The 12,395-nt window shown below is 55.5% G+C and overlaps 1 protein-coding gene across 1 annotated transcript; it reads left to right on the forward strand.

The window, feature by feature from the left end:
- The first annotated feature begins 7,468 nt into the window (after positions 1–7,468).
- On the forward strand, positions 7,469–12,155 carry LOC101399009 (tubulin alpha-3 chain). The gene is made up of 4 exons (XM_087423884.1): positions 7,469–8,047; positions 8,924–9,072; positions 9,386–10,066; positions 11,772–12,155. Exons 1-4 carry the CDS (start codon positions 7,927–7,929, stop codon positions 12,066–12,068), a joined length of 1,248 nt encoding a protein of 415 aa, XP_087280010.1. The 5' UTR covers positions 7,469–7,926; the 3' UTR covers positions 12,069–12,155.
- The last annotated feature ends 240 nt before the right edge of the window (positions 12,156–12,395 follow it).

Genomic DNA, 12,395 nt, shown 5'->3' on the forward strand with positions numbered 1-12,395 from the left:
CCGTGGGCAGAGCAGAGGAGGATGGCAGCGGCCTGCAGTGGCAGGTGTGTGACAGAGAGGGAGCGGTTGGGTGAAGGAGGTGGGAGCCACAGGCCTTAGTGAGCGCTTGGCAGAGGGGCGAGACCCGGGGGAGGGCCTAGTTTGGAAGGGAGACAATCCATTGGTTTGGGACAGGCTGAGTTTGGGGTGCTGCGGGGACATGACTGCCTGAGGGAAGCCCTCCCTGGTCCCCCAGCCTGGCCCTCACAGCTCCTTGTCCTCTGGGGCTCTGGACCTGCCCGCAGAAGGGCTGCCCCAGGCTCTCTCTATCCCTGGGATGTGCTGTCTGCTGGGCACAGGCAGGCCTCGGACCTGGACTCCAGGGCTGGGTCTGCAGCTCAGGGCCAGCAGTGGACCCGGCCACTCCCTGCCCGCCTCCTCCTCAGTGTCCCTGTCTGTGAGATGGGCCGGTTGGAAGAGTCCACCTGTAGAGTCTCCTCCAGCTCGAAGGCTGTACTCTGTTCTATTGCGGGGATGTCAGAGATTCTGGGCAGGGGCCCCTTCCTGTGACAGTCATGGCTCCCCTGCCCCTCTGAGGCCAGCCTCTGCTGTGCATGAGCGCAGGCCCGTGAGCGAGAACGCACTAAGGAAGGATCCTCTCTTGCGGGCCTGTGTCCTCGCCCACCTCCTCCTGACCCGGAGCTCTCACGGGCCTGTGGTCAGGCAGACCCATGGAGGCTTGAAGGGCGTGGGAGGGAGGCAGTGGGACCACCCCAGTCCTGCAGGAGTTCGTCCTCTGGCTGGAGAGACTGGGCGACCACACTAAGCAGTGAGGGGAGCTCAACCGGTCAGTGGCCCAGGGACAAAGAGCCACGGGCCCTCTGAGGAGGGCCCACCAGGCAGGAGGACTCTTGACAAAGATAGCGTTGGGATGGAGAGAGGACGGGGCACGCTAGGCAGGGAGAATGGCTTGAGCAAAGGTGCGGAGTCAGGAATGTACTCACGTCTCAGGCGTGAGGAGGACACCGTGGAGTGGGGGCTCAGAGCCCAGGCTGGAGCCAGGCGCTCTGGTGATAATAGCTGCTCAGTGACCCCTCACCAGACTCTGCACCATGGGTTTTAATAACCTCACTGAAGCCTCACCAGCACCTTACAAAGTGCATTATTATTACAGATGAGGAAACAGGCTCAGAGAGGTTAAGTAACGTACTTGAGGACACACAGCTAAAGAGGAACCAAGGCACCAGGGTGCCAGTCCTGGCTTTGCCACCGTGAGGGGCGATGGAAGGGCCATGGGGAGGTGGGGAGCTCCCCGCTTGTTGGGGCACAGGGGAGATCACCACAGGGGGTGAGTGGCATCACCTGCCTGAGTCTGCACAGGGCGTCCCCATCCAGGCAGCACCGAGCAGCCTCAGACCCTTCCCCAGCTTGGTTTGGATGCAAAACGTCTCTGCCCCCTCTGGGCTCCTGGAGTGTCTCTGACATGAGACTCTGCTCCCTCGAGGCTCCCCTGCTGAGCAGCTGGGGCTGTGGCTCCGCCTGGACCTCAGGTTCCCTGTCTCTGACCCTCAATGGCTGGATGAGATGGGTCCTTCGCAGCCCCAGCTGCAGGGCCAGCCCGAGCCTGTGCCCGGCCCTCAGACCCTCACAACGGCCCCTAATCCCCACTTCCTGCTGTGGTCACTACAGAATGTATAAGGCACGTCCTGCCTGTGCACAGAGCCCCAGAGGGTCGGGCGGGGCCCCCCCCCCCGGCCCCGCCTCAGCTATTTTCGGGCTCAGTGGGCTGTGTTTTGGGAGAAGCAGATGATCTGCTTGGCAGAGTCGGCCTACTAGCAGAGCCAGGGAGGCGAGTTCACGGAGACAGGAGGACCATGAGACAGAGAGGAGACTGTGCGACCCGTGCGAGTGTGTGCCGCCTGTCTGCACACCCAGGGTGTGCACACTGCGGATCTGCACACCCAGGAGGCTGCACACCTGGGTCTGGTCCGTGTGGCCCTGGGGTGTGTGTGCACCCCGAGGCCACACTGTCCTACGGTCTTCTACTCGTCACCTGTTGGCCAGGTCATCAGGCAGTACTGGTCTGTGGCCTGGAGGGACCTGGAAAGACAGGGCCATGGCGCTGGGAGCCTCTGCCCAGGACCAGTGACTCAGAGGTCTGGGCGGGTGGACGGGGAGGCTCAGAAAGGCCTGGGCTCACCCGCCTCCCACCTGGCTTGCACCACTGACATCCCTGCCAAGCAGCCCAGGTCCCGCTCCCACGTCTGGGGAGGTCAGCCCCCCACCGGTGGCTGTCCAGCCGTTGGGACGGGGAGCTCACACTAGCGGGCTGGGACCAGAGCCCAGGCCTCCTTGTCCTCCCTGGTGATGCCACCAGAACTCCTGCCTCCACATGTTGCTCAGGACGTTCTCCCAGCCCCATAGGCCATTCACCTTCATGAGGTATTAGGGGCCTCTTTAAGAAAATGACTGCAAAATCACAAATGCAAGATTAGGTACGAAAGGGAATATTTGCTTAGAATGAGAAAGCAAACAAGAGAAACAAGTTCATCAAAGCTGACGAATTCCACTCCAAATCCGAAAATCCAGAAAAAATTCCCTCCCTGGTCAGAAGCCTGTGGCTAAATGGCTGCTGTGCCCGGGTCAGACCGGGGCTGGTAAAAGGAGAAGCGTGCGGGACCCAGGCCCTGCACGTCCCTCTGTGCAGTGAGTGGAGGGAAATATTTGAAGTGTTGAAAGAAAAATCCCCACTTACCTAGAATTCTGTATCCATCAAATTGCTCCTTCAAAAGTGAAGGAAAGGGGCCGGCCCCGTGGCTTAGCGGTTAAGTGCTCGCACTCCGCTACTAGCAGCCCTGGTTCGGATCCCGGGCGTGCACCGACGCACCACTTCTCCGGCCATGCTGAGGCCGCGTCCCACATACAGCAACTAGAAGATGTGCAACTACGACATACGACTGTCTACTGGGGCTTTGGGGAAAAAAGGGAGGAGGATCGGCAATAGATGTTAGCTCAGAGCCGGTCTTTCTCAGCAAAAAGAGGAGGATTAGCACGGATGTTAGCTCAGGGCTGATCTTCCTCACAAAAAAGAAAAAAAAGTGAAGGAGAAATAGACTTTCTAAGATAAACAAAAATTGAATTTGTCTCCAGCAGACCTGCCTTGCAAGTCATGTTCAAAGAAGTTCTTCAGAGAAGGAAAATGACGTAGCTCAGACACTTAGATCTGTGAGAGTCAGCATATTTCCTGAGATGAGGGACAGCACATTTCAGGATGACAGCAGTGAAGCCCAGTGCAGAAGTTACATCCCTCTGGTGTGCATGCATAAGCCCCACGTCCTTAATGGCCTCCCAGCTCCATTTTAGAAGCCTTGACATATGTTACTCCATTTTGTTATGCTGTCCACAGAGAAAATAAAATTCTGTTGGTTAAGCCACCTGGCCTGTGGTATTTTGTTATGGCAGCCCTAGCTGACTGAGACAGAAGGGTTCGCTCTCCTGGGGAGAAGCGGCAGGGAGGCTTTCTCCTGGTTTCCCTGGCTCTCTGCCAACCTCCCTCCATCTCCCGCTTCCTACTGCCAAAGTCGTCTTTCTTTCTTTTTATTTCTTTTTTGCTGACGAAGATTTGCCCTGAGATAACCTCTGTGCCAATGCTCTTCCACTTTAGATATCATGGCTGATGAGTGGTGTAGGTCCGTGCCTGGGATCCGAACCCGTGCAATCCAGGCCCCTGCAGCAGGGCATGCCAAACTTAACCACTACACCTCAGGCCGGCCCCAAAGCTGTCCTTCTAAGGACAGACCTGACGGCACTCTTCAGAGGCTCCCCAAGTCCTATCTGGTGTGTCCCATTGCAGGGGTCCAGTTCCCCACTCTCCTCTAAGGAGGACAAGCTAAGGGTCTGCTTGAACATCCATCCACTAAGGAGTCTCCAGAAGCGGGAGCTGCGTTCTGGCGCTGAGCTGGGGAACACCTGGATTCCTCCTTCCCCGCTTTTCCCAGCAGTATATACACACTGGATCCTCAAGAAAGTTCAGTCGGGCTTTCCAGAATGGAGGACTGAGGTGGTTCTTCCAAAGTCCTCCGAAAGGGACACTGTGCCCCAACCCAGCTCTTAGGGGCGTGAGGACAGCGGTGTACCCTCCACCTTTCTTGTCCCTGGAATCCCATTCCTCATTAAAGAAGTAATCAAATCCCGCCCGTCCCTGGGCGCTGGATGGGAAGGCTTTTCTGCACCAGTAAAGGGGCAGACAAGAAAGAGGGTGCAGACTTTGGGTAGATGACGGGCAGGCATGTCTGCAAAGACCCGAATAAGGAGCAGGGAGGCGAGCGGGCCTGGGGCGCCCTGCCACGGGACAGCAGCACAAGGTCGGGGGGTCACGTGCACGGTAAGGTCCTGTGCCCCACCCAGGGGGCGCTGCGGCCGCCCGAACCTAAGGTCCGAGGACGCCCGGGATCGCTGGGCCCTCCCTCAGCCTTCGGCGAGTCCCAACCTTCCCGCCAAAGCCGCAGCCAATCAGAAAGCGCCACACTGGGCGACTCGAGCAAGAGCCAATGGCAAGTAGGATTCCCGGCGTCGGCCCGCCCCCAGGCGCTCGGGACCAATGGCCGCGGGGCAGCGGCGGGCTCCTCTGGGGAGCGCGCTCGGCGGCGGCGGTTGAGGGCGAGGAGCGGTTGAGGGCGAGGAGCGGTTGAGGGCGAGGAGCGGTTGAGGGCGAGGAGCTGCGGCGGCGGGGAGCTCAGCATGGTGAGACCCCGGCACTGTCGCCCCGCGGACGCCCAGGCGGGAGGGCGGACGAAGCCGCCACGTGAGGCGGCGGGGGCAGGCCCGGGGGCCGCGGGGAGAGGGCGCGGGCGGCCCGGCTTGTTGGCGAGCGGAGCGCCGGGCGGCGGGGCGCCGCGAGGCCGGGGCCCGAACGGCAGGCTCGTCCTCTGGGTGCGGCCCAGGCGGTGGGGACCGGCGTGGGAGCGTCCGGTGAAGGGGTGCGGGTGCGCGGCCCCGGACATCGTGGTCGTCAGGAGCCGGGTGGCGGCGGGTCGTTGCTCGGCCTGGACTCGGGCCCCGGGAGCGCAGACGGTGTTGGGGTCCCGAAGGCTGGGGCGGTCTCGGACCTCCCTCCGCGACTGCAGGTTCTCGAGGACCCAGAGCCCGTGTTCGTGGGGTCGTGTCTGCCGGGGCTGCTCACGTTAGAGATTAAGATGAGCCGCTTTACAAAGACTGACTTGCAAGGAGCACGTTACCGTAAATAACAGACCCCGAAGTCTGAGCAGCCGGGTTGTCAGTCCTTGCGAGTGAAAACAGCGTTCCGTGGAAAAGCAGCTAGTTCAGCTGGCGACTCAAACAAATGCCCGGGCTCTTCCCGAGCCGCTGCGTTCGGCCTGTGCACAGGTGCCGCGTCCCTACTTTCCGTTTTGTGGCCGTTCTCCAGGGAGAGATTTAGTACAGTTAATCAGCGTCTCTGCTGCATCAGGGACACCTTAAGTGAATCTGGCTTTACTTTTTCTTCTTTTTGCTCTGAGCGCGTAAGTGTGAGGAACCCAGTGACCACTGGTACAGTCTGGTGCCACTGCCGTGATTCGGGCTCAGGCGCCAGCCGTTGTGTCCACCTTTGATTGTGCACCATCAGGGCGAATGTCAACACAGTGGAGGGACTAGTAACCTCCTAGTCCTAGTGTGAAATGCTTCTGTCTCCCTGTGCCCTGCAGAGGGCTGTGGACCCCTGGCGGCCTGGGAACTCCACCCTGATTCCTCTGAGGACCTTGCTGGGTAGGGGATCAGTAGGAGCAAGGGCTCATTCACAGGAGAACACGGCTTCATTGTAGAGTAAAGGAAGGGGAGAGCGGAAGGGTCTGTTTGCACATTTGGGGCAGGAAGGTGAATCTTCTGGGTAGGAAGGGAATGAGGTCATCTTCCAAGAATATCAAGAGAGGAGTTGGTCTGGAGTTTGAGAAGATCACAGGAAGTTTTGAATAATTTTTTCAGAGAGGAGATGGAGCTGACTAAAGAAATGTAGATTTTAATGATCCAGGTGAGGTTGGCCATGAATTTGTAATTAAGGTTTTCTGTTGAAAGCTAGGAGTGATTTTCCTGACTGCTTTGATTATGTCATTGGTTAGATAATCAGATGGAAGTGGCCTTGCAGACCACTTAGCTCCCCAGCCCCCATTCTGTAAATGAAGAAGTTGGGGGGCTTCCCCAGGTCACAGAGCTGACTCTGACCACACTGGGGCTGAGGCGTGGAATGCCACATCAGGCCTCCTGGGAGACAGTCCATGAAATGCAGGGTGTCTGGACTTAAGGAAGGCACAACGATAATATGGATTTGAAAATGGTGTGGTTGGGTGGATTCCAGAGCACTTCCCAGAGTGTTGAGGAATTTTCCTCTGGAGGAGGGAGTTCCTTGTCACTGGAGAAGTTCTTTCTGGAACTGAATGCCTCCTTCTGGGGTGGTATGGGGGGATTGCTGGGTTATGTCCATCTTTGATGCCCTGATGACTCTGAGTTTGGTGCCTGTATAGTAGACAAAAGGACTTCAAGTTCTTGGGATTGTGCGTTAGAATTTAGGGTGGGCGGGAGACCTCAAGTTTCATTTGGTTTCTTCTCTGTATTTGTAAGGATGATGTGTCTACAACTGGACAAGTGGTTCGAGTCTGTACAGTTAGGTTCCCGGCAGGAAAGAGATGGTACATTCAGAATAGGTACTTTGGGGAGAATCTTTTAAAAGGTACTGTTTATAAAGGAATGGCCAGAATTTCAGGAAACCACTGAAGGGCAGTGCAGTGTCCCAGCATTCGGGGTGTCTGGAGCCATCACCTCCTAGGCTTGAAGGGGGGAGGGGAGGGAGTGGTCACTAGAAGTTGACAGGGCAGCTTTATGAGGAGCGCTGGCTGCTGAAACCTGTGGCCTTGATAAGTGGCCTCCTGAAACCCCTGGATGTTTTGCAAGGAGGGAGCCCGGGAGGGAGCACCTGCCCTCACTTTCTTCTAACCTCGAGGTCTTTGCTGCTGCCTGCCACTGGCTGGAGCAAGCGGAAGCCAGAGGGCAAGGAAGCCCTTTGATGCAACCATGTGGTCAGCCTCCGGGAGCCTGGAGCTGGATGGAGCACAACAGAGGGTAGATCGAGAGGGCAGTTGGGAGACACACACACACAGTGACCGCTGGTGCTTGGCCCACGGTGACCTGTGTCCTTGTGCACTTTTCCTTCCCGACTCTATCATCTTCTACCTTATTCTTTGGTCAGACACAAGCACAAACTGCTATATTCCTTTTTTTTTTTTTCATATAGCAGTCATTAGTTGTTTTTTTTTTGAGGAACATTTGCCCTGAGCTGATTTCTGTTGCCAGTCTTCCTCTTTTTCTTTTTTTCTCCCCAAAGCCCCAGTACATAGTTGTATATCCTAGTTGTAGGTCCTTCTAGTTGCTCTACGTGGGACGCTGCCTCAGCATGGCTTGATCAGCGGTGACTAGGTCCATGCCCAGCCTGAGGAAGCGGAACGTGTGAACTTAACCACTATGCCACTGGGCCGGCCCCTGCTATATTCTTCAGAGAATTATGTGACTAGCCATAATGTGGAGTTTACTGTTGACATTACTCAGCTTCCATGTTTTAAAATAACCTAATTTTTGTACAGTAGCAAACACTTAGGTTCTGGGCTAACTCTGGCACTAACTAGCTAGGGTGGTGGTTTAGAGCATGTCAGTTTTCACATAAAATGGTCACATAAGCCTTGTGGGAAATGAGGTTTGGGAAATCTGTAGACGCTCTCAAGCGCATACGTATGTTCTGCATGCCATAGAGTGACGATTGCCTTGAAGATGAGGTTCTCACCTCTATGTTCTGGTTCCTAGCGCGAGTGCATCTCTATCCACGTGGGGCAGGCGGGGGTCCAGATTGGCAATGCCTGCTGGGAACTGTACTGCCTTGAACATGGAATTCAGCCCGATGGTCAGATGCCAAGTGACAAAACCATCGGTGGTGGTGATGACTCGTTCAACACGTTCTTCAGCGAGACTGGGGCTGGCAAACATGTGCCCAGAGCAGTGTTTGTGGACCTGGAGCCCACCGTGGTCGGTAGGTACTTGGGCACTCAGGGCGGCTGTCCTGGGAGGGTGGGAGAGCCTCGCTAAAGCCCCATGTGTGCTCTTTTGAATTCTCTGTAGAAAGGACGAACGTACAAGTGTATCCCCTTGGCCACGTTAGGGGAGAAACTGGGAGGTTAGTGCTTGAAATGTCTGTCGGACTCAGGCTCCTAATTTAGAAAAACCTACTGTAAGGTGGGCCAGCAGGAAGATGGGCTGGGGATAGATTCGGTCATTGCCACTTCAGCCCCAGGTTGTATAGACCCTCTCTGCAGGGTGCCTGAGCACTGCTCCGTCCTTAATGCTGTGTGCTCCCTCAGGCTGGTGCACGAGTCCTGACCTGCATCTTAGACATAGAAAGGTAAGTATAGAACATTTGTTGGGTTCCTTCAGATTAGAAGTATGAAGTAGTTTCCAAGGAGAGCTGCAAAGAGAGCACCTTTCAGTGGCCACCCAGGAGGTGATAGGATGTCATATAGGGTGCCCTGATGGGACTGCCCAGTAAAAGTCATGCTGACCTGGTCACTGTCTAGTATGTAAGGGATTTTTAAATTATACCCTTGGCTGTAGCTACAGGTATGAAGAATCATGCACGTGTAGAATCGCCTGTGTGTGGGTGTGAGAGCTCTACTCCCTTCCTTGGGAACCGGTCACACTCGCATTTGTACTGTGAGTTTACTCTTCTCTCCTAGAGCCCTAGGTTGCAGCTGTGGTCTGTGTATTACACAGAGACTTTCCTAGGAGACACTGATGTTGTCGACCTACAAGGAACAGCATGTGCTTGGTAGAATGGAACAGTCGCGAATCTGTCCACCCTGGTGAGTTAACAATAGGCCTTAAAGACTCGCGGCCCCTGTGTCCTCTGTAGATGAAGTGCGCACAGGGACCTACAGGCAGCTCTTCCACCCGGAGCAGCTGATCACCGGGAAGGAAGACGCAGCCAATAATTACGCCAGAGGCCACTACACCATCGGCAAGGAGATCGTTGACCTGGTCCTGGACCGGATCCGCAAACTGGTAAGAAGAGTGCTGAGAAGGCTTCCTGTGGACATTGTCCTGTAAGGGTGGGCATGCCTTGGATTGTGACCAGGAGGACATTTTGCCAAAACTGAGGCCAGAATCACGAGTCCACAGTCTGACTCTCCAGTGTGGCTGCGGTGCACCATACATCTTTAACGTCTGCTCTGCTTTGCCCTTAAGTGTTATGTGTGTTCATTGTGGAGGATGTGAGTCGTATGATCTTGCAGAGGAAGAGAAGTGACTGTGGCTGGTTGGAGGTGCGCGGTGTGGCTTCTGCAGGTGTTGGCTCACGTTCTCTGCTTTCTCTCAGGCGGATCTGTGCACGGGGCTGCAGGGCTTCCTCATCTTCCACAGCTTTGGGGGTGGCACCGGCTCTGGCTTTGCGTCTCTGCTCATGGAGCGCCTCTCGGTGGACTATGGCAAGAAGTCCAAGCTCGAATTTGCCATTTACCCAGCCCCCCAGGTTTCCACGGCCGTGGTGGAGCCCTACAACTCCATCCTGACCACCCACACAACCCTGGAACATTCTGACTGTGCCTTCATGGTGGACAACGAAGCCATCTACGACATATGTCGGCGCAACCTGGATATCGAGCGGCCCACGTACACAAACCTCAACCGTCTGATCGGGCAGATCGTGTCCTCCATCACGGCCTCCCTGCGATTTGACGGGGCCCTGAACGTGGACTTGACGGAATTCCAGACCAACCTGGTCCCGTACCCCCGCATCCACTTCCCCCTGGCCACCTACGCCCCGGTCATCTCAGCTGAGAAGGCCTACCATGAGCAGCTGTCCGTGGCCGAGATCACCAATGCCTGCTTTGAGCCGGCCAACCAGATGGTCAAGTGTGACCCTCGCCACGGCAAGTACATGGCCTGCTGCATGTTGTACAGGGGGGACGTGGTCCCGAAAGATGTCAACGCAGCCATCGCCACCATTAAGACCAAGCGCACCATCCAGTTTGTGGATTGGTGCCCAACTGGATTTAAGGTAGGACTGGGTGGTTTGGAGTGGGTCTACCTGTTAGCAAGCAGCAGACCCGGCAATAGAACACTGCCCTTTGCAGAGAATTCTCCTATTCCCTGGCAGCTCGGCTCTTGGTCATAACTTAGGGAACCAGAGTGATCATTTATTCAGTGGCATCATTTGAACTTCCTTCCTGAGTCATCACACTATAGATCTGCGGTGAGAGTATTTTTTTTTTAACAGAATAGAGAATTTTTTGAAGCATTTTTGTTCACTTTTCCCTTTTGTTGGGAAATTTCTCTTCCGGAAATTGTTCCCTTTTCTGGCTGGTAGAATTACTGTAGGAAATGTAGGTTGGCTTGAGAAATGTAGGCATTGTCAGGGCATCCTGGTAATTCATGTGGATATTTGAAATTAGGGAAATACTATAAACTGATTGTTGTCACTAAATCTTACTTCATTCCATAGTATGTAGAAACTACCTCCAATTCAAATATCCTATGCAGTGTTGGATTTAAAGAAAAACTATCATGAATCTTTTTGTGGAGAAAATGGCAACATCTTTATTTTTCTCTTGGTAAGCCTAGAAATTCTGGCCTGAGTTTGCCTCAGGCCACAGTGTGTCCCCACTTTCCGCTGGATACAGGACAGAAACCTTGCTGTAGCTCTCCAGCTTTGTCCAATCATTGGTCACCGAACCCTGTGGATTCTTTCCCTCAGGACTGTGCTTCCGTGAGACTTTTCCGGCCTCCTCTGCTAGCTCAGACCCTCACTGCTTCTGCTGGGCCTGCTGTGGTGGTTCTGAACTAGGCCTTCCTCCTCTGGTCCTCCTCCTCTAGCTCAGGGGTCAGCATGGTGGGTGGACCAGCCGCCTGGTTCTGTAAATAAGTTGTGTGTGAACACAGCCGCACCTGCTCATTGGTGCGTTGGTGTGACTGCTTTTGCTGCAAAGACAGAACTGAGGAGCTGTAACAGACCGCGTGGCTCACCCAGTCTAGAATATGTAGTATCTGGCCCTTTACACCAAGGTTTGCTGACCTGGGCTGCAGCTGACCCTGCGTTTCTCTGCCAAAACCTCTGGTCACATTGTCTCTTAGATCTGAAACTTGGAATGCCTCCCTTTTGGTCCCAGCCCTACAATGTCAATCCTTCCTCCTACTTAGCACACACATCAACCACCTCCTAGTGCAGTGGTAACAGCAGTCCCAGGACCTCTGACGGTGTGCCCGTCACCCTGCTCTGCACAGGCTGGCTTGTTTGGTGGGAAAGCAAGGGGCATGACCTTCCCTCCTGATACCACCACAGTTGTGTACTCTGAATCTGGGTGGAAAATGTTTCAGCCATGGAAATTATTCCCCATCTTGTTGAAGCCTGTGGAGAAAATAACGTTCAAAGAATCCAAAGCAGTGTCCCTTTTCAGAAGGAAGACAGTCCTGTCACCTATCACATGTCACAGTTGCTGGGACACAGCCCTTCAGGCAGCTTGGGACCCAGCCAGGGTGGCCGACTCTGGGGCTCCTCTTTCCCTGTTTTCCTTGTCTGGAAACCAGCACCCTGCTCTCCTGGCTCCCTGCCTGGCACCAAGAAGGGCTCAGAGCCTGCAGGGTGAACCGAGCCTTCTCCCAGGTCACCAGAGGGGACCTGTGTGTCTTCTGTTTCCATGAAAGCAGCCACCATTTCTGGGTTTGCCAGAAGCTTCACAGAGTGCTTTCTTCCCCTTCTCTGGCAGGTGGGCATCAACTACCAGCCCCCTACCGTCGTCCCCGGGGGAGACCTGGCCAAGGTGCAGCGGGCCGTGTGCATGCTGAGCAACACCACCGCCATCGCCGAGGCCTGGGCCCGCCTGGACCATAAGTTCGACCTCATGTACGCAAAGCGAGCCTTTGTGCACTGGTACGTGGGGGAAGGCATGGAGGAGGGAGAGTTCTCTGAGGCCCGCGAGGACCTGGCGGCTCTGGAGAAGGATTACGAGGAGGTGGGCGTGGATTCCGTGGAAGCAGAGGCCGAAGAAGGGGAAGAGTACTGAGTGGGCGCGTGTGGCTGGCGGCCAGCCCTGTGTATCCTCCCCACTATAACGTCACAGGTGTGCTCACCTATTAAAGTTTCTGTGTTAAACCTCTGTCTGTCGTGGTGCTCGGCGGGGACACACTCATCTGCCCACAGCAGTGGGGGGACCCCCGACCTGACGGGCCACGTGGGGGGCTGGTCCGGGCCGCACAGCGCTGCGCTGCTGGAGCGGGTGGAGCACCAGCTACGTTGGTGAGGAGCCACTGCTCACGTGACGTGACCCGGGGCGAGATGGTCAGAATTTCCTACCCAGGGTTTCAAAGGCTAAAGATTTACTAAATCCTAG

The sequence above is a fragment of the Ceratotherium simum genome, chromosome 35 (genome assembly GCF_057802395.1).
Source record: "Ceratotherium simum simum isolate JZ-2026a chromosome 35, ASM5780239v1, whole genome shotgun sequence".
Taxonomy (NCBI): Eukaryota; Metazoa; Chordata; class Mammalia; order Perissodactyla; family Rhinocerotidae; genus Ceratotherium; species Ceratotherium simum.